The sequence below is a fragment of the Lampetra planeri genome, chromosome 36, assembly GCF_965212315.1.
Source record: "Lampetra planeri chromosome 36, kcLamPlan1.2.h2, whole genome shotgun sequence".
Lineage (NCBI taxonomy): Eukaryota > Metazoa > Chordata > Hyperoartia > Petromyzontiformes > Petromyzontidae > Lampetra > Lampetra planeri.
Window position 1 is genome coordinate 3,464,142 of NC_136142.1, and position 26,450 is coordinate 3,490,591.

A 26,450-nucleotide genomic window follows, 5' to 3' on the forward strand; every position below is an offset into this window, starting at 1 on the left:
TACGAGCAGCAAAGAGCGAGCAAGGGAAGACTGGAATATATTAAACACGGCATTGTCGGTCAAGAAACTTCCTGTGTTTCTCTTCAACCCCCATCATTCAGTATCGCCTTCACCATTTCAAAAGATATATTTCTTTTTTTTACGATACACTCAGCATTCTCATTTTTTTCAACACACTGGACAAGAAGACAAACTGTTGCACACTTGGAAATGTTTCCCCTGATATTTCCAGGAAAGTTCAGCGTAAAATATGTTGGTGAGAAGCGAAACACGTTTGAATTGCCAGCAAAGTAGGAGATTAATGCTGGCCACTTGGAAAATAACCCCTCGTGTATATTCTCGCGAACTCACCCCACAACGCCCCACGTCATGTGATTATCACATAAATCTATTTCAACACTGTCTCATTATTATATATTAAAAAAAATGTATATACAAACTTAAAAACCAAAGCGAATCACTGGATTTACAGTGAGTAGTGGAAGATAAATTCGTATTATTTTTCAAATGATGGACATTTTAAAGTTGGGTGGCTAACCGCTTTTCCGAAAGGAATAGTTTATATTTCATGGATCTATGAGTGGGATTTTTTACGGTGATTTATGATATTTTTACACTCTGTGCCCAATTTTAACTGTCTGTGATTGGATAGGATTTGTCAAAAAAAAATCTACTACATCTAAAATGCAGTTATTCATCACAATATGAAGAATCCATACCATTGTATTTTGTTGACAAGGATGATACGTTATTTTGGAAAGAAGTGTGCAGTTTTATTCATCCTGTAAATTTCCCCCAACAACTGTAAGTTGAATAAATGGCACTTATTACGTTAATGAAGTAAAATTTAAAACCAGTACCATATTTGTCTTTGTGCTGAAATATCACAATTGTCAGCCCCTGAATAACTTTTTTTTAAAACGCACGATACGCCAGGGAATGTTCCTACATAAACTACTTTTGAAACACTACCGGAGGCAAATTTTGTAGTCAATATTTTTATGCTAGCTTTAAACAACACTAAAACAAAGTTTATACTTTACAAAAAAAGGTAAATTTCCTTGCTCCCGCCTCTGTAGTAAAAATGTGTTCTGATTTGTTTCAACCAAATTTGCACGAGTTGCGTATAATAAGGAAAGCACCGATATATATATTAATAATTACTGCTTAGGGATGCCTTAGATCAGTGAATGTGCATAAAGACTCACACTGCCCAACTCAAGCAGTTTAGCATGACATAAACTGACACACAACCATCGCAGGAAAATACACAAAACAAACATATTACTAGACTGCACAGAATCGTCTAGATGTGTTGCGCATATTCAAAAGGAGCATTTCAAATTGTGTATTCAAACAGACAACTCGATACAATGCTACGGTATCTAACCGCTAACGTTAAATGGCTTTTATACATCGCTGAGATAACCTCTATGATCCATATGCAATAGGGAGGCCTTCATTCATTGAAACAATGCCATCAATACGATAAGCATTTTCTCCCACGCTGTAAAAGTTGACTACCATCTTCGCCAGAAGGCCTTGCTGCAGGGGCGCAGATCAAAAACAAGCGTCAAGCATTGGGGAGGGGCACTTTTGCCGATAAGACTTCATCAGTGTGAGGGCCGCCACACGTATGAAACCACTAGTCGTTTGACAGCGCGATGATGATGACGATGGGGGTGTGTACACCATTGGAACCTCATTTGCCAGTAAAAAATATGATAATTGGTTTTTTACCATTCTATCTGGCAACAAAACTGACTGGCATTGTCTTTGAGTTGTGCGCCTTTTGGCGTCATCTGGTCCAACCCATGTGACACTAGGCTCTAAGGAAAGCTGTCTCGGGTGTCGACCAATCAACGTCAAGGAGAGTGCACATTATCAGAGTTATGTTTTTTGTTTGCATTATGGCTGCAGGTATTGTGGTCTATGCAAACATGACTCCTTGTAAAAAAGGTGTCAGTTTTGTTGCCAGATAGAAGGGTAAAAAAACAATTATCGATGGGGGTGTGTTTCACGTGCTGTGTTTTGTCAGGGGCCACAAGTCAGTGGCCCAGCTAAAGGGGCCGCCAGCGGGCAGTGGGCCTTGCAATGAAGAACGCTGGTGGTGACAGCGGTAGGAGAGAAGTAGAGGACGGATAATTGTTGTTCTATCATCTACTCACAGACGACGTCAGGCTGAAATCTATTGGGTAGGCTTTTGCCATTGTGCTGTACGTATGTTGAACTTCGTTCGCACAAACCGCACGTAGCCAACCGTGCTAATCGGAGGTGGAGTCGGGTCATAACCGTGCGTGTGTGTGCGCGCGCGCGGCGTTTGGCAAGACGTCCGACGTTTTTGCCCAGTGCCTTGAAGAAGCTCCCAGACCGCAAACGCAGCGGAGAGCAAAGAATCTGCCACAAATACCACAGTCGGCAGATTGAGCCACCGAATTTTTTGTTTGTTTGTTTTTGTAGTCTTACAAAGAGCAAGAGGACAGAAGAGTTCGGTATTTTTGTTTTGTTTATTTGTAAAAAGGTATTCGACATTATTTCTACAGTTTCCAAGAATACTTTCAGTATTTATAAATACAAATTGCAAACGACAATTCGGAAAACTGTGCAAAGAAATGGCAGGGTACAACAATCGGAAGACAATAAAAGTCGAAACATCTTAACTTGTCTGCCTCCAATAGCCTGCAACTCACTTGTATGTACAATTCATCAATTTGCTATTACTTATACAAAACGATGAAAAGAAGAAGAAAAAAGGAAAACAAAACCTCTTAAAATACAAAATGTACATAAATTCTTGAAACATGTTAAAGTCTCCATCGAACTTTTTACTAGTATGTAAAAAAAAAATGCTTTATATCTACATAAGCTACAGCAGAATGCTTTGAATTGAAAAGCATTGAATGAAGGAATCGCAGTCCGATAATAACCGTCAGTGTTGGATGTTGCGAATTAACTGGTAAATAATCAAACTCTCTCCGTAGACTAATTTGTAGGAGCAGTTATTTTCAAAGTGTTGTCAGCATTTTAATCTCAAAAGTGGCATGCAGTCATTTTTTTCCAACTTTGATAAAAAGAAAGTGATTTTTAAAATACACATCAGTCAACGAAAATTATATACACGTGTGTTTCTATAAAACATGCTCGAATCGACTTGCCAAAACAAGCCCAAGTATGTATACTTAATGATAGCGAAGTTTAACTGTGTGAAATAAGCAAAGCCTATTATAAATGAACTTTTCAGGGAAAAGTGAATACTTTAGAACCAAACAGGAAAATCTGGGCAATGAAACGACTATTCTTTCCCGCTTTGTGTTTAATATGCTCCTTCAGAAATCCCTGATAAATGGCTATTGCTAAAGTTTTTAGTGCTAAATAAATCACACTCAGTCCTTTCAAGGCCACAGAGTCCTACCAAGCCTGCAACTTCTACTACTGCCAAATGTCACACTCAACAATTATGATAATAATTGAAAAAAATAAGAATCGACTTGCCTAGTATTCTATCATATATAATATCATCATGTGAAGTGTTTTTTTTTTATAAATGGAAATTTGCATTTAAAGCGAGACTCCTCTATTCCGTGATGTGGGGGAGCAATTTTGCATATCCAATTATCCGAGATTTAACTTCACTTAACCATTTTGTTGTATTCAGTGAATATGAAAAACAGTGTTACGGATAATAGTTTTTTTTTTCCAGAATCACTGCCTGCCACGGTTAATAAGAGTCATGGATAATAGGGTGGCAGATAACAGGTATTTTCCTGTTATGTCCTGATTATTGATAGAAACTGCAGTGTCTTAAAAATGTAAGTCTACATATCGTTGATTTAAATATTTAATTTGGCAGTTTTGCAATATCTAATATAAGATCTGTTTCCTTAAAAACTCATTCATAAAATAATGACACCGTTCGGGCATCATGAGACCCACATAGGGGTGAAACTTGGGTGCTAATTGCACAATTACAAAATCAAATTAGACCCCGTATTTTTGAAGGCAGCCTCAACTTCCCAACCAACTCCCTATGCTAATTGTGTCATTAACTAATTATAAAAATATATAAGCGACGTATAAGAATACTTAATTTGATTGAATGAACATTTACATTTTTGGATGATGGTATTCTTTGTGTTAAATGTGGCCAGAGTTTCACAATGTTTGAGTGCACCTTTTTATCCATTAACAGCATGGGTATCATTTTTTACTTCAGTGAAAATTAACCTAGGTCTCTATTGTGGTCGATAATAATAATACGTACGTGGGATCTGCATTCGTGAGTGTGTGTGTGTTCTGCCACCATTCATATCTAATGCAATAACTGCTCCACAAATGTCAAGGTCTGTAATGTAAAGGCATTAAACAGTGTGAGGATAATATACTCCTTATTGTCAAAAAAAGCCTTTAAAGCCATTTTTATATTGCAATATTAAAGTTAAAAACAAAGTCTCATCCAAAAAGCCCCTTTTGAAATCACTCTTTAAAGCAGTCATATTCTATTAGCATATCGTTTTTTTTTCGTGAAATAAAAAATTAACGCGTGGTCAATAAAAAAAGTTATACATTTGAAATTGAACGCAGGTGTGACTAGTGTATGTTGACCATCCTTGTGAATATTTCAGTTCAAATAATGTGCAACGAAAAAACCCCCATGGTGAGAAAATACCAACAACAGTTTAAGCATCTGACATAGCCCGGTACACATCAAGGTTGTCAGCAATAGCATCGGTAAATAAAGATAATTGTGAGCGTGAAGCTCACGTGAAACCAGTGGTGATACACGACACAAAGAAAGCAAAATAAATGTGAGAACCACTTACAAATCAAGCGTGAATTGCACAATTAAAGCCAAAACAGTGGGATTTAAATCGAGACATCCAAGCTCATTTCAATGTGTTCCCTTTGTTCTTGTGACCAGTAGCAGATGTGTTCAAGTGTACACAAAACAATTTAAGAATTCAAAAACAAAAACAACTCGTGTTACAACTTCGTCGTGAAAAACAATCAAGCGTAGCGGTTGTACACCAACCACAGTGACCAATTTATTTTACCCCTTCCCAAATGTCCACAGAATTACCCACACAAAACTGAGAGATGTATAGAGAATGCTGCAATTCATTCTACATTTCACAGTGCATTTTAAAAGGGGGCATGTTTTTCTTTCTAACTCTTTGTGGTACATGGCTAAAAACAAAGATTTCTTTCGCAAGATTAGCATGGGCATTAACGGATAAAAAAAAAATCTGCTTTGCTGTAACGGTCCGGAATCAATTTAAACATGCAGAGAAGACGGCTGTGCCTGCAGGCAATCAGTACTCTCAGAGGCATGAACATAACACGGGTTGAGATTAACAGAGTACACCAAAGTGATACCGTTTATACATGTCAGTTTCTGACTAAGGAGGAGGGAGCACTTTTATCATCCACGACCGTTAACGTAAAATGCTTTTATTAGTTAAAAAGAAGCCATTGGCCACCTACACACAGCATGCTGGCACCTGCCATGGCTGCTCGTGCCAATTATCCACATCTCAATGGTGCACGCGGCGGCAGCGATCGTTCGCGATTCATTATCAAAGCCGAGGATTACCGCACACGGTTAATGTGATCAAACTTGCCGTGCGCATGCCGGGAAAATTAAGCCGTGCAGCGGCGGTCACACAACCGTTTGCGATTCACGGCAATGGTCGAGAAACTAAAAACCAGACCGTGGAACAACACCCAAGCCACACACCACTTTGACGCATTAGCCACAATTATAAAAAAAAATCATTAAATTTCACGAGGGTGATTAATGATCTGAAATTAAAAAATATATATTTAAAATCCACTCATAATTCCTTTGAATGATATGTTTCCTTGGAAACTTACTGTTGAATAATACATCGTGTCATTTTGTATTATAGGTAGCGTTGATCATGGCACAATGAAAATGAACAGGGCTGCAGTGATATATTTGGTGTATTTATTTATGAGTGATCGTTACTTGCTGTGTGTTTGTGACCAAGGGGTAGTTACATTTCTGAAGTGTAAAAAAAAAACAAGGTTGGGTACATTGGTATAAAGAAGTAAAATCTATATCACCATCATCAAGAAAAAAAAAAACTTCATATAACTTAAGAGCAATTCACACGAGAGATAAAATAAAAGCAAGAAAAACCCCACTTCCACGCACAACCTTCAATATGAAGGTATCTGCGTAGCCGTTTTGATTAAACATGTTACTTGTGATGCATTTTCCAAAGTCTGTGACTTAAGAATTAAAGGCAAGGCCCCTTTCTGGAAGCAAACTTTAATTCAATTACCCAGTTCAACAGATCCTTTCCCTGCACATACTTAATCCCAGCCTTCAACATCAAGGTCTAGTGCCTATCAGAAACCATCAAACTCATCTTCACAGATGAAGGAATATACTTTGAGAGCTCGATGACACGAAGGTCAATTTTATATTCTGCACATCAGATTAGAAAATATCCACGGGAGAGTCACGGATGAGATGTGCACAACACTCCTTCACTCCGCATTCATGATTCTTTTGATTTCCCCCCCCCCCCCTTATGGCCCAGAACTAACAATATTCAGGGAGGCGAGGGGGAGGGGATGGGGGACTGCGAATTGGATTGAATTAATGATCGAGTTATGATTATACCAAAAAAATATAGATATAACAAACCACGTGAGCTCAACAAAACCTTCTTCCCAAGTTCACACTCTAACCATTCGACAACACAACGTTATCATCTTGCTTTTTACTGCTCGTGCCTTTGTTTTCTCTCTGCTTGGTCGGCGTTTGCAATGACAACTTTTGACACGTGACTTTTGCAAGTCCAGGCAAAGAGGGGACGACAAGGCAGGAAGAATGTTCACTGCATCATTGCACCGCTTTGCCGGTGGGGGAAGCCGCCTCTCATTAGACCTGCACAGCTTGAATCTGGTTCATCTGAGCCCTCATCATCTGGATGCTGTTGAGGATCTTCTTTTGGTGGCCTGCCAGGGTCACACCTATTCTCAAGATGTCCCTAAGAAACAAAAATACAGCCAGAGGAAGGGGAGAAAAAAAAAGACCACCGTTAATACGTGAAGATGAAACATATATATATACACGATGACTCGGTAGCCAAACATGAAAGAAAAAAAAGTCAGGTAAACTTCTTGCAGCATTGCCAGCTACAATTGCAACATTTATACAAAGAAAAGGTTAAGGTGCAGCCCTGCAATTGCTTGCTCACACCACTGTCGGTGGAAGGGCCCCCCCACTAGAGGGAGCTCTTGAGAGCCTCTCCAAAGCGAGTATTTGACCGCCTCTAACAGGCTGGTCAGACGGTTTTTGAAGAGGTGAGCGGTACCCACAACCTCAGCCCACTGCACATGACCTGCAGATCGACTCCCTGCGGTGGTCCTCTGGCTGTGTGGACAGAGGGCAGTGGGGTGATTTGGCAAAAGAAACTCGCCGATAGTTTCAACCACGGCACCGGGACAATCGAAGCTGACGACTTCTGGATTGCAAGTCCAGTGTGGTACGCCTCACCACGGCACCAGCATCCCCTTAAAATGGAAACTGATGAGGTTTTTTTTATAAAAATTTATTAATTTCGGTTGCTTTGATGTAAAAACATGCCAACATGCATTACTGTGATGTAAAAAAAACACGCCAAACATGCCGTGCGGATGAGCATACACCTTATCATGTGGCAAGAACACACACATTATTTGCCACTGCTTACGGACGGGAATGTGATGTGGAATGTAATGGATCGGAGTCAAGTGCAGTGGATGTAGCCTATGTCCAAGTTTTAAATTTTTTATTATCTCTACAGTCGTTAAACTTTTTTTTCTCTTCTTGGTTCTTTTGGTAAAGTCACATAGAAGGGAAATAATAAAATAATACAAATAAAACATAATAAAATACAATTCTCACGACGTTTCGGCCACAACGCAAGCAGCCATCCTCAGGTGAAGAACAGGGCTGTCGGAAAGACAGCGTCTGAATGTCGTGAGAATTGTATTTTATTATGTTTCATTTTTATTATTTTATTATTTCTCTTCTAGGTGACTTTACCGAAAGAACCAAGAAGATGAATCCCTGCAGTCACGAAAACTTTAAATCGAAATTCAGTCATTAAACTGTCTTGCATTACACCGAAAGACATCTGCCTAGACACTCTGGTCTTAATTTACAAAGACGGTCACATGTACTGTGTAAATTAATCGTATTTATTCGAGTAATTCAGTGAGTCAATGCGTATCCATAGTCAAATGATCACTAGGCATTGTTCATATCGGTTTGTAATCCTGGACCAGTGGTGCCAATTCAACATTCCCTACGCATCCGACTACTCGCACGGAAATCCGCACGAGCGGAATAATGTCCACTTATTCGATATGAAAACCCAGCAATTCTGTCAAGTTCTTCGTGTGTCTTGGACTGCATCTGTCTGTCCATCTGCCTCTGCCTTTATTCCTCTTCCTTTATCCACAGCGTTTTTATTGAGCGTCAATCGCTCCATCTTCTTCTGCGCCATTCATTCTCAGATATTGTGCGATCATTTCCGTCTGGCACTTTCTTCCCGCGTCTTGTCCTGCTGCTCTGTATTTACCTCGATTGATATTCTATTTCTCAGTGTACCCACTTCACACACAGACAAACAAAAAAAACAAAAATCCCCGTATAGCCTGTATTTACGCGATCTAACCCCAAAAAACCTCTATTATGGATGATATTGGTCGCAAAAGTCAACGTGTTCAACTGTAACAGACTGTTTGGGCAAATGGTTTTAGCGAGCATCTATGGAGGATGGCACGGCACATGATGGGGTGGGGTGGTTAGCACCACACCCGTCTGCCTTTTTCTCCCCTGTGATGATGTTTACACACCACACCAGGTACTCATTTGATGCTGAGTCGACCTAGGGGGGGGCGTGATTGGTTGAGACAATCGTCACTGGTGTTGGGCATGAGCGGGAATCAAACTAGGGTCGTCATGGTCGTAGCGCTATGCGCTAACCGCTACACTACAACTCCCCACAACAGACGGACAAAGACAAAGACCCCCCTCCTGTATAGCCTTCACAAACTGTTTGGGCAAGTGCTGTTAGCGAGCACCAGGTGCTTATTTGAGGCTAAGTCGACAGACGGACACACACAGAGGCACAGACATATGGGTGTGGTGAACATATACATATTTACATACGCATTTGATCAAATTCTCAGTCAATAAAGATAGCGGCCACTTTAAATGAAAACTTGGCAATCAAAACCACTTTGATCATATTTAGTACACTTACAAATATTTTTCAATTCTCATTCCTTATGGCCATGGCTCTTATTTGACCATACTTCACCACACTGGCCACAGCAGATTGTGGGGAGGGCGACTATCACCGTAACGTATTAGATCACTGGCTTCACAGCGCAACGCACAAAACACAAGCGCCACCACTCCCTCACCAGATCTTCTTCTTTTGCCATTATAAATGAGAATGCTGCATCTCGTTACATTTAAAAATCCCCCAAGGATGTTCTCTTATATTGGGGGGGAAAAAACATCTGTATGACATTATAGACATGTCAAAGGATTGTTATTTGTTTAGAATTCCCAACAGAATTCTGAAATCCTACAGGATCATTTGACACTGTTAAAAAATGTGTTTGGACTTGCGATTGATTCATATAGGCAATATTTGCAAGCGTGTTTATTAAAGGGCTTTAACCGTGTCTCTAACTGGCACAATTCCGGCAGCGTGCTCACGGTTGACGATAAACAATGCGTAGCGCAGCGTTGGCTCAAGACCTGTGACGTTTTTTTGGAGATTATCACCATCGTCACCATCGCCACCATCACTACGATCGGAAGGTTCGTAGAACCGTCTGGCATCCCCTCCCTTGAACTGCTCAGCGTAGCACTCAAGTCGCAGAGCCAGTCTCTTACAGATGAGAGGATGAGTTGACCACAGACTGGGATTTCAAGATATATGTATACAATACTACTCGAATTCTAAATTGAAAAGAAAAAAAGAATACAAGATAATAATTTACTAAAAAAAACTATCCCACTACCACAGTTATAGTTTACATGAAGAGCAAAATCTCTCGTGTCATATATATATTTATTTACAGAATTTAAGTAATTGTTAATTTCTCAACTAAGTCCATGCTACTGTTAAAATCGGTACCCTGTGATATCCGTACTGCATCCTCTTTAAAACAAAAAAAACACCGCTTATATAGACAAACAAAGAAAATAGGTACTCTCTTCCAACACCACATTTTATAATGAAACAAATCAGCTGGTGACAACGTGCACCCAAACTCAAATGCTGGCATTCATCAACGACACTGCCTCAAGAAAAGGAAGCGTTAACAATAGGCAATGCTTCTGGTGATCGTCCTTCTTCACAGCACGTAGAGAGGTGTCAGAGAGGCAGCATGGAAATCCGGGTCGTGTCTCTCTCTCTCTGTGTGTGCGCGCGCATCGGCAACTTTGTGGACTTGAATGCGATCACCCCTGGCCACAGCTGCGTCTGACCCACCGCACGAAGTGCACCTAGCCATGGCACGAGCGCTGCGTCGATGTCCACCACCACGATCAAAAGAACGGCGCTTGCGGCCGTTTGCCGCTCGTGTTGCGTATGCGCAAGGAGGCAGCGAGGCGTTTCAGAGCTTCGACCATTTAGCTGCGGCGCATGCGAGGGGGGAGGGGGGCCTAGAGCACGTGACTGCGCAAGGGGTACTCACTCTGCCGTCATGCGAGAGACCAAGTCGAAGGAGCTGAAGCCTGTGTTAGCGAAGTTTTCCTTGTAGCGACCCATCTTGATGGCATCCAGCCACTCGTCCACCGAGGCGAAGCTGGTGAAGTCCGGCATGGTGCGGTCCAGCAGCGGCTGGGAGTCCCTGCGCACGTCCAACAGTCAGTCGCACCCCGCCCCCCCATGTGACATTAGCGCCAGCTCGCACGCGAACTGACGGGCAAATCGGCAGGGATCGCACGCAAGCGACTACTCGTGCGTGCACACCCAGAGCGGCCCAGCCACTAAGCGACCCTTGCAATTGCAAAGGGCCCCGTGGCCACTAGAGTCACTGCTAGCTAGTGGGTGAAAAAAATAATACATCAAAGGGGCCTCCAACCAAATTTTGCTTAGGGCCCCCAAAGGTCTAGGGCCGGTTCTGTGCACACCCCCTGACAAAGAGAGCCGCATGCGAGGGCACGGGGAAGGACACAAAAATAAATCTGGAGAGAGAAAAAATTAACCCGTAAAAACAAAGTTTTTCACTATAAATCCTTTATATGCGTGGCATCGGTTTTATTTTATTATTCATTTCTGTTTTTCTTGAGTAAGAGTTTCATTTTTATCACATTGGTATTTTAAATTAAATATGAAATTTATTTTTTCCTAGAAAGTGTAAAATTTTGGGGAAAAAATTTTCACGAAAATAAATTGTCACGCACAACGAGTCTGTGTAGAAAATGTCAGCTCGATTGGATCACGGGAAGTGGGTTAAAAAACGACCGAAAGATTTGCACGGTCGTAAGCGCGCAAGCAAGCAAGTGAACTTAATATAAAGGATTTTAAAAAACAAAATGGTTGCAAAAATGGTGCAAGGTCCAACTGACAGACTCGCCCCTGTCAAGGGAATGCTTTTAAAACAAATTCCTGTCTCTTCATGAGCTAAGTTTCACGTAAGTTTGCATTCGATTCAGCGGGGTGATGTAATTTAATTAAATAATAATTTCGCCCGCTCGCTTAATGTGGCTCTATGGTGTGGAAACGGTTTCTCGGCAACCACAGATCAATTAAGGAAAATTATGAGACCATGAGTTTGTTGTATTACTTACTTTACAATTGCATACCTTTCAGAACCCATAGCCTACTTTGGCTGAGGCTGTTAAACTAATCATCATCATCATCAGCCACGAACACAATACAGCTGGATAAAGTGATCCAATCTGTCATAATTTTCCTGCACTGTAATAATCGACCTGCACACGAGATAATTCACTGCTCCATCTCCCCAGTGGGCACACTTGCTGTTAAACTCATTGACTCGTTATTAATTGCCTTCAAATACAGAACACCATTTGAAACGAATTCGAGTCCACAGCATACTTTTCAAATGAACAATCAGCTGTTGTTCAATGTTTCAAGTTATACTCTTTGGTTCTTTCGGTAAAGACACGTAGGCATAACATGAAATAAATCACGACGTTTCGATCGCAACACAAGCGGTCGTCCTCAGGCGGAAAAAATATAATCCAGCAGTGGAACTGCTGTTTGGACACGTAACACGAGTTATCGTTATGATCACGGCTACTGGTAGAGCTACATTTCAATCAACTGCTGGATGATGTACTCCCCATGCTGTGTCAGCCATGGGGAATTGTCTGACCAATCTTCACCATGCTGATCTGTGAGTTGAAGGGAGAGACCCAGGACTGGTTCAGACATCACTCGCCACGGAAGTTATCCTTGAGTGGTCAGCTGGGTTCATCGCACAATACGCGAGCCACTGCACACTCACGCTTTACCCCAGGGCTATGATGATATAAGCGGAAAAGTACAATGCAAAGGAGTTGTGCTTCGCGTATTTGAATTCTTCCATAGTAATGTGAAATTTACACCACTCCCACAGGGCCATGAATGATTAGGAGCACAGCTCAATGCTTGTTTGAGCTCGGAGACAACATACATTTCTAACCTGATGTGTTTTTTTTTTTATAAATATTATTTATCTAAAGAGCACAACATTATACAAACTCCCACTCGGGTGCGCACACATATATACCAAAAGAGATAGACGGAGACACACGCGGAGCATACAAATGAACTGCCCTATTGCTCGAGCACAATGCATGCCTCCTCCTCCTGTCCATCCCAGCTGCTCAGTGGTCTCCCTCGCAACAGTGACGATCCACGCCGTCGTGCCCCGATGCAGCCAGTTCAGCTCAGGCTCGGTCAGCCGCGGTGCATTTCGGCTGCAGTTGACCGTTGGCGAAAAAAAACTTCAATTTCTTCCCGAAGAAATGAGTTTTTTTGCCGAATTTGAGCATGCTTCTTATCTCTCGCCCTAGCTTTCACTTTTGAGATCTTGGGACGAACGAAAATGGTGCTTTGGTGTTCACACAAAACTCAATATACAATGGTAGATGGAAAAGAGAGATAATCTTCGTAGAAACTTTGTGCCGCGTTATTTTGGGTCTGTGATTCTGCCTGGAGAATGATGACAACTGTCACTTGGCAAGAACATTCCTCCTTATATCGCCACAATGCACCCGCCTTGATATATTTTTTCACTACATACTGCATTAAACTGAACTTAATTCTTTTATTTTACCAGGTAAGAACCACTGAGCTATATAGCTATTTTTCAGAAGCGACTTGGCCAACAAATGATAGCTCAATGAAGTGGATTATCGCGTGGAAATTTATAGCAGCCAAATACTCTAAACACATGTTTCTAAATTGTGGAGTGGAAAACCGGAGGACCTGGAGAAAACTCCACTAGAATTTTACAGTGTAAATACTCCTTAAAATGTCATGTTGGCAACATGGAAAGCGATCAAATTCACACTTTCATTTAGACCTCCTTCTTCATAAACACAATAAATTAAATAAATGAAGTAAGTTTGCTGCTCATAGACATCAATAAAACATCACAACTGTTTTCTCACCAACAAGGCTATTCACGTAAACTTTACAAACACAACAAAAACATTTGTGTTGTTTTGGAGAGGAAAAAAAAGGCAAAAACATAAGCGGACAGGCGATTCACCATCTCATATCTGCTGAAGAGATTGATAACAACCGATGGAAACTGGCCGTTGAAAAAATAATTGAAGAGCTTAACAGAGAGGGCCTGCAAAGTTGGGCTCAAGGTGGCTAAAAGCAAGAAGAAAAAGCCACGTAAAACAAAAACACTCGCTTGCCAAATGAGGAAAAAGCAGCAACACAACAATATAGGGGCATACGTCATCCAGCTGTTGATTGATCATGGCTGCTGATGATGATAATGATGAAGAGATGCATCATTGCTTTGACAGCTCTGTCAATATTATTCACCAAAAACAGACAATACACCGCTACACAATTCGTATTCATAGAGCATTTAAAGGAGACCACACGTGAAACCACATTCAATGAACGAACATTGCAAAAACAATTCTCCAAGGCCGTCCAACAATAAATAACAATCAGCCAGTCTTACACATGGGGCTTTTTCCAGTTATTGTGCGTTTTTTTATGATTGCGTAAGTAATTTGAGCGGTACTGTATTTTAAACAACAAGTTCATAACAAAGGTAAATGCGATGCACCTCCGAGTGAAGATATCAACGCATGCGCTGCTTTGAGGGGCTTTTAAATGCACGACATGGAAGCTACCGTGATCGCCTTCACTGATGGGATTTGCAACATCCCTATTGAGAATGGTTAGAAAAGAGTATACCGAAGCATGCCGGATGAGTGCAGGACAACAACGATATAAGGTTGCAAAAGTGTTTAAATGTTTAATCCCAAGAGCTGTCTCTGTCCCCAAATTAGGCAAATTTCGAGGCTTTTGTTCAATTGAAAAAACGCTGCACAGCCTCTGTTAAGATGCAACATGGGCCAAGTAAAAAAGAAAACATCTTCCATGCATAGATACAGAGACATGTTATATATTTGTTTTGCTTATGCATACTTTTAAATAACAAAAATAAGTTGAATTCTTGGTCGAAGTGAGCTATTTCTGGTCAAGGTATTTTACGCATCGAGTCAAAAACCAAGGTGGCTCAACTAGGTAGGGCAGTGGTCATCTCTGTCAGTGGTCCCACTATGATATTGGGAATTCCACATCGCTATAGTGCAAGGCGGTGTGTACATGAGATCATAAGATAAGTACTCATATATATGTATACATTTTAAAGGAATGTATAACTCAGTGGAGTGGTGGTGGAGTGCTGAGGATGAGCAGAGTTCTATTTCTAGCCTCCAACCTAACATCAAACACCATCACCCACCCCGCATCTCACCTCCACCCCGTCACCAATCCATGCTAACCAGCAAGGTGGGGTATGGCAAAATAACCCCACGAACAACATTCCGTGGGGGAGGTGTCTTTTTCTGGATTGTTATTGGCTTGAATCCATTTAGATTTGAAGCTTTCGTGACTGCAATGATTCATATTCTTAGTTTTTTTCGGTAAAGTCACGTAGGTAAAAAATTAAAATTAATAAAAGTAAAATAAAAATAAAATAAAAATCACAACGTTTCGGAGGCACCACAAGCTTCCGTCTTCAGGTGGAACAGTCACAGCAAGATAGCTGTATCACTTGATACAGCTATCGTGATTTTTATTTTATTTTTTATTTTACTTTTTTTAATTTTAATTTTTTACCTACGTGACTTTACAGAAAAAAACCTAAGAATATGAATTTGAATTCATTTATTTTATTATCACATCGGAGTTGATTATGGTCTCAGTTAAAGGTACAGTATAATGTAAATTATTATTAAAATATTTTTTTTCCTCCTTTTAAAATTACGACTCACATTTTTTTCCAAATGCAAAGCCTGTGGCATTATTGCTTATGATAAAAATGTAATCCAATCGATTAACAAATAGCCTCAAAAAATCCTGAATATATTCTAATGGAATATTGAAACTGTTAATTAGCATTTTGGTTATAACCAGTTATAATTTAAAGTTCATGCTAAAGTTATATATATCATGGACTCTTCTGAAGGTGGTCAGTATTTAACATTGCTTTTGAGAAATTAAATCCAAAATGCATAGTAGTTGGCAAGCTAAACTAAAATAACATCCCCTTTAGAAAATAAAAATATAAAAACCACACAGGCATTCCTTATTTTATGGAATAATTACCTCTGGGCAAACGCTCCATCCACTCAAGATTAGAAGAATAAAAATAGTAATTTTATTTATAAAAATAGCGATTTACCCAGGAAAGCCTCAACTGAGCCCTGAGACTCATTCTCACAAAGGCTGCACTTGGGATGTTTGGCCAATTAGTATTTTCTTTGTGCCTGTAAGGATGAAGCTGGAGGACCTAGAGAAAACTCATATTGGCGAGAGGATAACACCCAAAAAATTAACAAAGACCCACTTGACCTAATGTCTACATGCCATTTGAAAGCCCCGGAGGTGTTTCTCACACACAGGCATGCTCGATCAGTTTAGCACCATTTGCCTAACCCTGTTTGCGGAATACTGGATCACAGGAATGTCCCAAAACACCTAGAATATATACTATAATACCAACACAAATAACACTAAAAGCCAAAAGCCAGCATTATGATATTGCCTTCCCTAAATATAATCTAACCAGGTGTCACTATGGTTAGAGTGCTCAGCTCTTAATCAGGAAGTTATGGGTTCTAGAACTGACAAGGGGTCAACCTGGCCTCATGACAAAACCACTGCTGGATGGAGGAGTCCTTAGGCTGTCACCACCTCTTACCGTAGTATGTATCTGTTACTGTCCCTACACAATGCTTTCTACTAGGTGGTAAATCAACAGCGATCATCCTACGAAGAGACTGGTCTCCGGCATGGAAATAAGAAATTGTCTAAGTAAGGACCGCCAATACTCTTTGGTTCTTTCGGTAAAGTCACGTAGGTAGAAATAAGTTGTCCTGCTGTATCGGTTCCGCCTGATGACGGTCGCTTGTGTTGCGATCGAAACGTCGTGATCTATTTTATTTTATTTGTACCTACGTGACCTTACCGAAAGAACCAAAGAGTTAAGATTCCTGCAGTCACGACAGCATCAAATCAAGATTAAGTACCGCTTATACGGAGATGACCACCACCTCTCCCTTTGCTCATGTGAGTAGACTATAGGCTGGGGTTTTTTTTTTTACCACAAATACAAAGCGTGATGCACCCGTGATATCGACACCGCATCGGAACTGTTGCAGCAATCCACCAGCATCGCAGCTTGGTATCATCGCAAGCACCTGTTGTCACTCGGCGCAAACTGCGGCAAAAAAAAATACAATGGTCGCTTAGGTTACTATCGGGGCCAACATTTTGACTTCCCGTGACCATCTGGTCAACAACTACAACAAGAAACTGGTGGCGGCTCGTTTCAAGACAACTGTCAACAGCAGTCAGTGGGCCCATTGGTTTAGCGCCGCTGCTGCTGCTGCTGCTGCGGGAAAAGCAGGCGCTTTGCTGCGGTGATCACTTCGGCCGCAGTCACCACACGCAAATAACGCGCGCTCGTTCACATTCAATAGAGCAGAAGTCGCAACCGGGTACCTGATACCCGTACCCTACCCGATACCCGGCTACCCGTACCCAGCCGGCAAGGTACGGGTACCCGTTTGCGACCCTGGTGCGGCCGGGTACGGGTACGGGTAGACCGTGAGTCACTGGTGAGTAACTGTTTGTCACTCATTTCCCAACGTCTTGTCTCTTTTCACAATTCAAGTTCCTAGAATCAACCCACCCGCGCCTGCAACATGGCTTCATCCCAGAGGTCGCAATCAGGTACCCGATACCCGTACCCTACCCGTACCCGGTCGGGTACGGGTAGGGTACGGGTACGGCCGGGTACGGGTACCCGTTTGCGACCCTGGTGCGGCCGGGTACGGGTACGGGTAAGGAATCAAAACCCGTTTGCGACCTCTGCAATAGAGTATTTTCTATGAACGATCGAGTGATTTTTTTTTTCAATTAACAGCATCACAGAAGTTGGCTCGAAGTGCCAAATCTGTCTGGCGAGGGCAGCGAGGTGTTGAATTGTGAAGTGCGGGCCGATGTTAGCACTGTGGTGTCTTTAAACGAGCGGGCCCCGGTGCTACTTATGACGCCAATGCCAACTAAACAATTAACACTGACAGTACTGACAGCAATATAGTAAACCAAATGCAGATTGGTTACTTAGAATTGGGCGAGAGTCAACTGATGCGGCACGTCTCTCTTTACAGGCAGTCACGTGGTAAAATAAATATAATGTGCGAGTTACCATGAACTGTCCATTAGAAGACGGTACCAAAATTGCTAGCGGTGATAACATCAAGAAAGCTACCCTACTATGGTCATGTCATGCGAATTTTTTGTACTTGTTTGGAAAAGCAGATTATGCAAGGTACAATGCCCGGGTCATATGCGCAAAGAAGACCAAGGATGACATGGATAGATAACATCAAAGCATTGACGAGGCTCAAGCTGGAACAGACAATGAGGATAGCAGACCATGGAAGTCAGTGGTGAAGGATTCCCCATAGTGGGGCCAACCCTCGGATCGAGGATGGCTGAAAACAAGACCAACATTGGCTAATGTTGGTCGTGAAGGAGAAGACGCAAACTAAAGTAAAATCAGAAAACAAAATTGTACTACCAACAGCGGCAGAGGTGGTCTTATGGAGTAGAGGAGGCACATGAGCTAAGAGGAATGACATGGAAACATCAGCAACAGATAGGATGATAATGATGACAATGATTGTTACTTATGATAATGTTGACCTCCAACAGTATAGGACTGCTACTTCTGCTGCTGAAAGTTCATTGACCCAGCGGCCTCTGTAAATTGGTCTGGGATAGGAAGAACTAGAACAATACAATTAGACTCAAACATCATAATGAAATCTGAATGCATAACACTGACTTGAGGCTAATCTATGAATTGCAAGACACTTGTTTGAGCAAGGAGATGCCTTGATTTCTGGTGTTAACCGCACACATTATACGAGAATATCCGAGGATAATGTAAAAAAATAAAATGCGTGTGACACGGAGGGACTTTTCACATTACCAATTACGCGACCCGAAGCAGACAAACCGCTTCGCCGAACACATCGAAGGATGTCCGAGGAAAGAAAAAAAAACTCATGGAACACGCACCATCAGATAGCATCGCAAAGTAAAGCCTCCGCACTCGCAACTCGTAACGCAAATTACGTCGGTGCGTGTTTTAACCTCAAGCGCGCCACTGAAGTGAGTTGAGGACTTCCGTGGGGAGCGGTGGTAATTGCGAGCAAAACCAAAAAAAAAAGCCTCAATGACCACTTCGGGGGTGGGGGGGGGGTAGCGGAAGGGTTCTATGCTCACAATGCGATGGGCCATCACGAATTCCCAGCTCGCTACCTCCAGGAGCACATTCCTGCTGTCTTCAGCCATGGGCTCGCTCGTGGGAAGGATCTGGCGGCCCCAGTCTACAAGAGACCTTATTAATTTATGTAATATGAATAATTACTTATTCATAAACCCTCAGGTATTTGCTCGTAGAACCGCCCCCCCCCCCCCACATGGGTAGGGGCAGTGAGCCCCCCCCCCCCCTAGTTCTCAACCCTTCACTGGGCAGCTTGTCGCGTTGAACTCGGGGGCTGCTGCAGTCATCCACAAGAGGTTTTTGAGTTAGATCATGTAAATTTTAACGTGTCGTTAAACCCGCCACCACCCGACACAGCCGATAAGTAAGTTTCTTCACGTAAAAAAACATGCCACTTAGTCACAAGTTGAGCACACCAGTGTGTTGGAGAGTTAAACCCACAACATTTACAATTGGAGTACGACGTTTCTCCAATAATTACAACTAGAGTCATCAGGTGGACAACCTCGATTGTGGATAATATTGGTCGCGGAAGCCTACATCTTAAACTCGGGGGCTGCTGTTTGCGGGATTTCTGTCCCACCCATCCCCGCGTTTGGTGATTGGTGCTTTGTTTTTGGGCTCGTGTTGAGTTGTAATAAAATAAAATGTTAGTCATTTACCCAGAAATGTCACACCGAGTCCGTAAGACTCGTTTTCAGGAGAATCCTGCATTTGGATATTCGGCCAACAACCAATTACAAAGTTTTTTTTGTATCTATGTAAGGACACACAACCCAGAATAAACCCATGCGGTACAGGAGGAAAGTATATAAACTCCAGGCAGAAAGGTGCCCAAGTCAGGAATCAAACTCTCAATCGTCTCTTGCTGTGAGGTACAAGTGTTTCCATTGAGCAAACTCCAAGATCGATCGTAGAGACTCAAACCAAACCACGGGTGAGATGTGCCTCCGTACCCCCTGAAGCGTCTTGAAATATGAGTGATACGCTTGTGCAGTTGAGTTTGTTAATGAGACTTCATCATCATTATTGTCATCCATGATCTATTCATTGATGGGTCAAAACATTTCCCCCCATAGCCACCATCATACCTCACTGTCTCACGAAATAAGAATCCGCTCAGCTATTGCACACAAGACAATTTCATCAGCTCCATTTACAACGTTACTCACAATGACGTTGGAAGACGTTTTCTTTTTAATTTCCAAAAAACTTGACTTTTGTGAAGAAACTAGCCGAGCGCTAGGAGAAAGATGGCCGTCTCAAATTCTGCTCAAGGGATTGACTGAGCCCAAGATGGGAAGTCAAACGTGATCATTCTAAACAAAACATTAAACCACTGTCTCAGGGCTGCCAACAACAGGCGATGTTTTCTTTTTTAACATGAACGTTTTTATTGCCACGCGATGTTTCCGCAGGAAGGAACTTATGCTCTTGAATTTTGGAATGTACATTACAAAATCTCGGAGGATCCGTTCCTTTTTTTTCACAGAAATGTTCAATCATTTATTTTACATCAGTCTTTGTCCTATTTACTTGTATTTAACGCAGCACTCCCATAATATGATTAAACACATTCCAAGACATTCTCTACCACTATAAATAAAACCCACAGAACTTGCAAAACCCAATAATTTTACAAAACTTCAGAAAATATATATTACCCACCACACCCTCGCTTTAGGACAGAGGTGGGACAAAGTCATTGTTATGCAAGTCCAAGTCGAGTCGCAAGTCATCAAATTCATGACTCGAGTCTGACTCGAGTCCAAGTCACATGACTCGAGTCCACATCTCATAGGTGGGACAAAGTCATTGTTATGCAAGTCCAAGTCGAGTCGCAAGTCATCAAATTCATGACTCGAGTCTGACTCGAGTCCAAGTCACATGACTCGAGTCCACATCTCATAGGTGGGACAAAGTCATTGTTATGCAAGTCCAAGTCGAGTCGCAAGTCATCAAATTCATGACTCGAGTCTGACTCGAGTCCAAGTCACATGACTCGAGTCCACACCTCTGCTTTAGGATACGCTCATGTGTGTAGTTTTGCTATCTCTTCACGTTTAAATGCATGCTTCCATTTATGGATTTCAAGGAAAATAATGAGGCAGTAAACCATATCTTAAAGTCGAGCGGGCTTTGACCCCCAATGTTATTAAATATTGACCTATTTATCCTCAAACAAGATGATCCCCATGAAATTAATTAGCCAGCGCCACATACACACTGTTTTCATATGATAAAAAGGCTTACGAGAATGATTTGCAATACATCAATGAGGATAACACTGAGCATTGTAATATTAAATAAAAGCTATCAGGAATAAATATTACCATTTTACGTGCGAGCACAAATTGTACAGGTTGGTATTAATCGGTTTATTAACGGGAAATAAAATGTAGAAAATTTTACGTGACATTATGTACTTGAAAATTGTCTTGTGGGTGTGAATGCTTTCATTGACAACGGTATTTGCATGACTTGCAATATTTATGCATCTTAATGGCTCCTTTAAATTTAATAAGAAACGGGATTAATAATGCAAATAATTTGATAAATGTTATGCTGTTGGCATTCCACTTGTATTTAAATGTACATGAACTTGTCTATGGAGACTTGCTCACATCAACAATGGAATAGAAATCGGCATGAAATCCAAAATGCGACGAACCATACAAATGTATTAGAAAAAATAGAAAGTTATTTTCATAACTGTACACTAAATTAAGTTTTAGGCCACATTATTTGGAACTAAATCTTATAATCAGCCTGTAAATGAAACACAATTCACTACAAAAACCCTCACATTTGTCCAAAGCACTCGGATATGATTTTATTGGTTAAAACGTCTACATATAAATATTTATTCATTAAATACATCACTTTTGTAGAATGCATATTTCAATATTTATATATGTATGTTGAACATCTTGTGGAGCGTACGTAGCCAACCGTGCTAATTGGAGGTGTAGGGGAAGGACAACAAACTAAACACAAGAAGCAGTTTGAAAGAAATTAGTTTCTAATGTAGATTTAAAAGTGCATAGCTCCGGTGGCTTCTTAATATTGGAAGGAAGGGTGTTCTAGACGGCCGCAGAAGTGCATCCGAATACATGCGGTGCAATGACCATCTTTCATTGTATATGTACCATCTTAATCATCAGTGATTATGAGTTTATTGCTGGACAAAGGCCTCTCCCAGTTGTTGCCACCTCACGATCTCGCGATACAACAATCCACCTAGCACTGACACGTGCTGAATTATACGTATAATATATATTCCTATTTTATACACAATACGGCAACAATGGATATTGAATAAACAAGCTGGGTCCTACCATAGAAATGTGGAATTCCTAATACATACTTGGAACAGCCAATAGTACCGAATCCTACCTCATGCTAATTTTGAGAATAAACGACACACTTTCACTTTTTTTTACTAAAATAACGAGACATTTCCCATATCTTCGCAGCAAATGCATACAACCACAGTGGCATATGATTATCAAAACATTCTGGGAGTAAGATACGCTAAGGAGAGAATAACATGGAAACACCGGCCAACATTGAGACAACTTCCTTGTCAATTTCATGGGAGAGAAAAAAAATTCCGCAAAACAGATAGATATTTTCATTTATTTATTTTTTTTTAAGCGTATTCTCAAACACTTAAAAATTCCCACGGTTTCTTATCAAGCCATGAAAAGATCTTTTGTGCAAAAGTGAGGAAAATTGCTTGAAGGCACGAGGTATAATTTATCTATCAGTGCTGCCTTAGTGTTCCCTTTAGTTGCGAAGAGGGAAAGAAATCACCCACAACACAAACGCTCAGATTTGAAAAGGGTATTCGTGTTATCAATAGCGCCCAAGGCAAAAGAAGTGGATCACAATCTAATTACTGCTGTTCCTCTGATCTCTGTGTCACCGTCGAGTGTTTTCACCAAGAAACTGACAAAAACCAAGGAAAGCCAAGCTTGAAAGGTTATAGCCATCATTACTAAGAGCTACTAAAGTGATTTAATGTGCATGCTAACTTTCCAAAATGTAATATACACTCAACTTGTATTGTGTGTGTTATTGGAACAGATGTTTTTGTCTTGTTTTATTCTCTTACTTTGGGCTTAAACGTATTGTTGTGATAGATAATAATGCACCAATGAGGACACCTTCGATGAGAAGTTACGTTACATTGAGTTATGTTAACTTAAAATTTGAGTTTAACAGAGGGCCTGCGTAAAAAAAATATACATCTAAAAACATAAATGCATTTTTTTTTTCCCGAAGACACACTTACAAACAAGGACATTTCACATCCTCATGGTGGGATGCCATTCACTGCGGTGCTCATGAAAGATTAAATCAAGTTGGGGTTTTGTAGATTTAGCAGAGTGAAATGCAAGGTTAGGGTTTAAAGGTGGGAGTAGCCAGGCAAGATAACAACAATACCATTGTACAGGAAGTAAAGTTAATTACTAAACATGCACAACATCATAGATGACCAAAATGAAGCATGTTCATTATTTGTGTTAATGTTAAATCATGTAGCTACGTGAACTACTCAGCAGTTAAGGTAATTTATCTGCATAATGTGCAGGAACATTTAGAGGCCACACTATCATTCAAACGGAAAGTCGTTATTGCGATATCCTGCCATGGCGGCGGTGAAAGGTTAATATTAGTGTATTCCGTGATAAGTGGTGTGCGTGCGAGTGTGCGTGCGCGCGTGTGGAAATGCTCTCCCATGCGTGTGTTGATTTAAAACTAATTTGGTGTGGCTTGAGTGTGCTGGCTTGATAAAGGGTAGCAGGGGGACGAGGCTTAGAACTGCTTATTGATGTGCGTGTCCCGCATTTAACGTTGCCATTTCAAATCAGATCGATGTAAAATTGTCATGCGTTTTGGCGGAACGCCGAATGAATGCTGTAGTGAACGTGTGATGTGATTTCTATTTTTTTTAAATAAAGATTTGATGCTATTTTCCAGATGTTTGAAGCACGCAAGCACTATATTAGCATAGCAGATGCTATAGGTAGGATGATGGTCAATAACCAATGGGTGAAATTATTCAAGTGAGCTAAGCACACTCGCTGTATTTAACATGTGTGGCACGTTTTATCACGATGTGCTGATAAAACACAAAATCAATGTTGATATATTGATTGCGAGTTCATGACTCACACCCCAGTTGTTTATATATGTGTTAGCTTTGCACAAACAAACAAAATATCTAGATTGAGCCATTAACAATTTAGTTTTTTTGTTATATTTTTATTCTTTTTACTTTTCAGTATTAACATAACGATTAAAACAATTGAATGTTTGTGAATATATCTCTTAATATGATTCCAAAGGTTTGTTCAAAACATCGTTGTGGACACAGTTAGGATGCAAGTTTAAACTGACCACGTTAAATGTATCTGGTTTGGCCCCTCGACGAAGCAATTCAGATTAAAGCCTCACAATCACAATTGCTAACAATATACAACACCTTCTTGGTTCTTTCGGTAAAAGTCACGTTGAAGGGAAGTAATAAAATAATAAAAATAAAACATAATAAAATAAAATCTATTATTTTAAAAATAAAACATAATAAAATAAAATATATTATTTTATTTTATTATGTTTTATTTTTATTATTTTATTACTTCCCTTCTACGTGACTTTACCGAAAGAACCAAGAAGATGAATCCCTGCAGTCACGAAAGCTTTAAATCGAAATATACAACACGTATATAATTGCAACTTTTTGTCAATCCACCGCTGAATGAAGGCCTCGGCTGACATCAGTGGCGAGTGATAGCCGAACCATGCCATAACGACGAGTGTGGTGAAGTATGGTGAAACAATAGGACCAAAGTGACATGGGGAGACCTTTTACTGACTAACTGGTGGGGTTGACGTGACATTTACCTCTGTGTAATCCAATGGAGCAGACTACAAGGAATATATTCTTAATGCCACATTTTTGTGTCGTGATCTCACCCCCCCCCCCAACATAGCATCATGTTCACTAAACAATTGAGAGCTGTGGTTGCTTAACACATGGCGATGAGGCGGGGATGACAGGAAGACACACCAGAGGTGTGTTTCTTCTCCCGTTTGTTGCTGTTGCTTTTCTAAGGATTTGCTGGCTTTCCTGAGGCTTAGACGACTAAACGCCAACCCCCAAGCAGTGTTATTGTAAGCAACCATTGCATGTGTCCCCAAAGGAACTTTGACACCAACTCATGGAAGTGTGTAGATCCCTTAAGTGTGCTAGACATGAGAGGCTTGGCAATTTACATTTCCAAGTTGAGACTGAAACCTTCTGAGCAGCGTTAACCCAGAAGAACCAGTTGTTGTGGGAGCTAGACGTCAGATTGTCCAACCATTTAATTCGTTTGCTGTAAAATTTACATTTCCAACAGTAACGGCATCAATCGTACGAGTCATAGCCGGTGTCACAAACTCAACAATTAAATCCAACTCCGGTACGGATTTCCATAGAATAACAATAATAGCCATAGGTCGGTTTTGCTTGGATGGTGAAACCTCATCACGAATGTAGCAACTCTCAAATAGAATCCGACCACCTGGGGATGTTGTCATCCGCCATTAATTGTGTGCGTGCGTGGGGGGGGATGTGGTAACACGTGCGAGAAGAGTAAGCACACACTGGCCCGCTGAGCTACAGCAGCAGTCAGTACAACAAGACCTGCATCACAAACGTTATAAAAAGCGAGGCAGAACCAGTTGTATTGTTGCGTGACTCATCGCAATAATAATCATCATCATCATGAGCCATTATCTATCCACTACTAGATAAAGGCCTTACCCCCATGCGGTCAGTAGCCCTCATGGTCCCGTGATGCCACAAACTATCTCAATCTGGAGGCGACTATCTAGCACTGAGCAGCGCGCGTCTGCTCAAGAACATGTACCTTCACTGTCGGATGGTACGATATCTCTCATTTGTGTTTGCTCCCTGATCTACACGTCTTACCTCTGTTCCTGTATGTATGTTGAACTTCTTTCACACCGTACGTAGCTAACCGTGCTAATCAGAGGTGCAGGGGAAGCACACCAAACTAAAATCAGACCTAAAAAAAATGAGTTTTCAATCTAGAACTGCGTGTGATGCTGGACAACAGCTAATTGAGCAGGGCTTGATGACGTTTCAAGCTGGGTATGGTTCGTGGTGGTGGCTGTATTTTGTTTAAGAGGCCAGAAATAACAAATAATATTTTCTCATCGATTGACTTGGTCGAATCCATGTCTATTCCGCTTCGCTCTAATTTAAACCCACACACCAAGCTAAGTCACGGCTGATGTGATCTATACTGCACAAACACCTTTTTTTTTCTCTTCGCCTACTTATTTCCTTCTGCTGGAAGGCTCTTAAATTCAACGTAGTCTAA

The 26,450-nt window shown here is 41.0% G+C and overlaps 1 protein-coding gene across 4 annotated transcripts in view; it reads right to left on the reverse strand.

Moving 5' to 3' along the window:
- Window positions 1-2,488: 2,488 nt before the first annotated feature.
- LOC144730696 (ephrin type-B receptor 2-like) overlaps window positions 2,489-26,450 on the reverse strand; it is a 143,117-nt gene continuing 119,155 nt past the window's right edge. For all 4 annotated transcript variants that reach the window (XM_078611387.1, XM_078611386.1, XM_078611388.1 and 1 more), the window contains 2 exons: window positions 10,735-10,890; window positions 2,489-7,019 (listed from right to left, as the gene is read on the reverse strand). In XM_078611387.1, coding sequence (XP_078467513.1) covers window positions 6,911-7,019; window positions 10,735-10,890 — 265 coding nt within the window. In that variant the 3' untranslated portion in view covers window positions 2,489-6,910. The remainder of the gene's footprint in view (window positions 7,020-10,734; window positions 10,891-26,450) is intronic.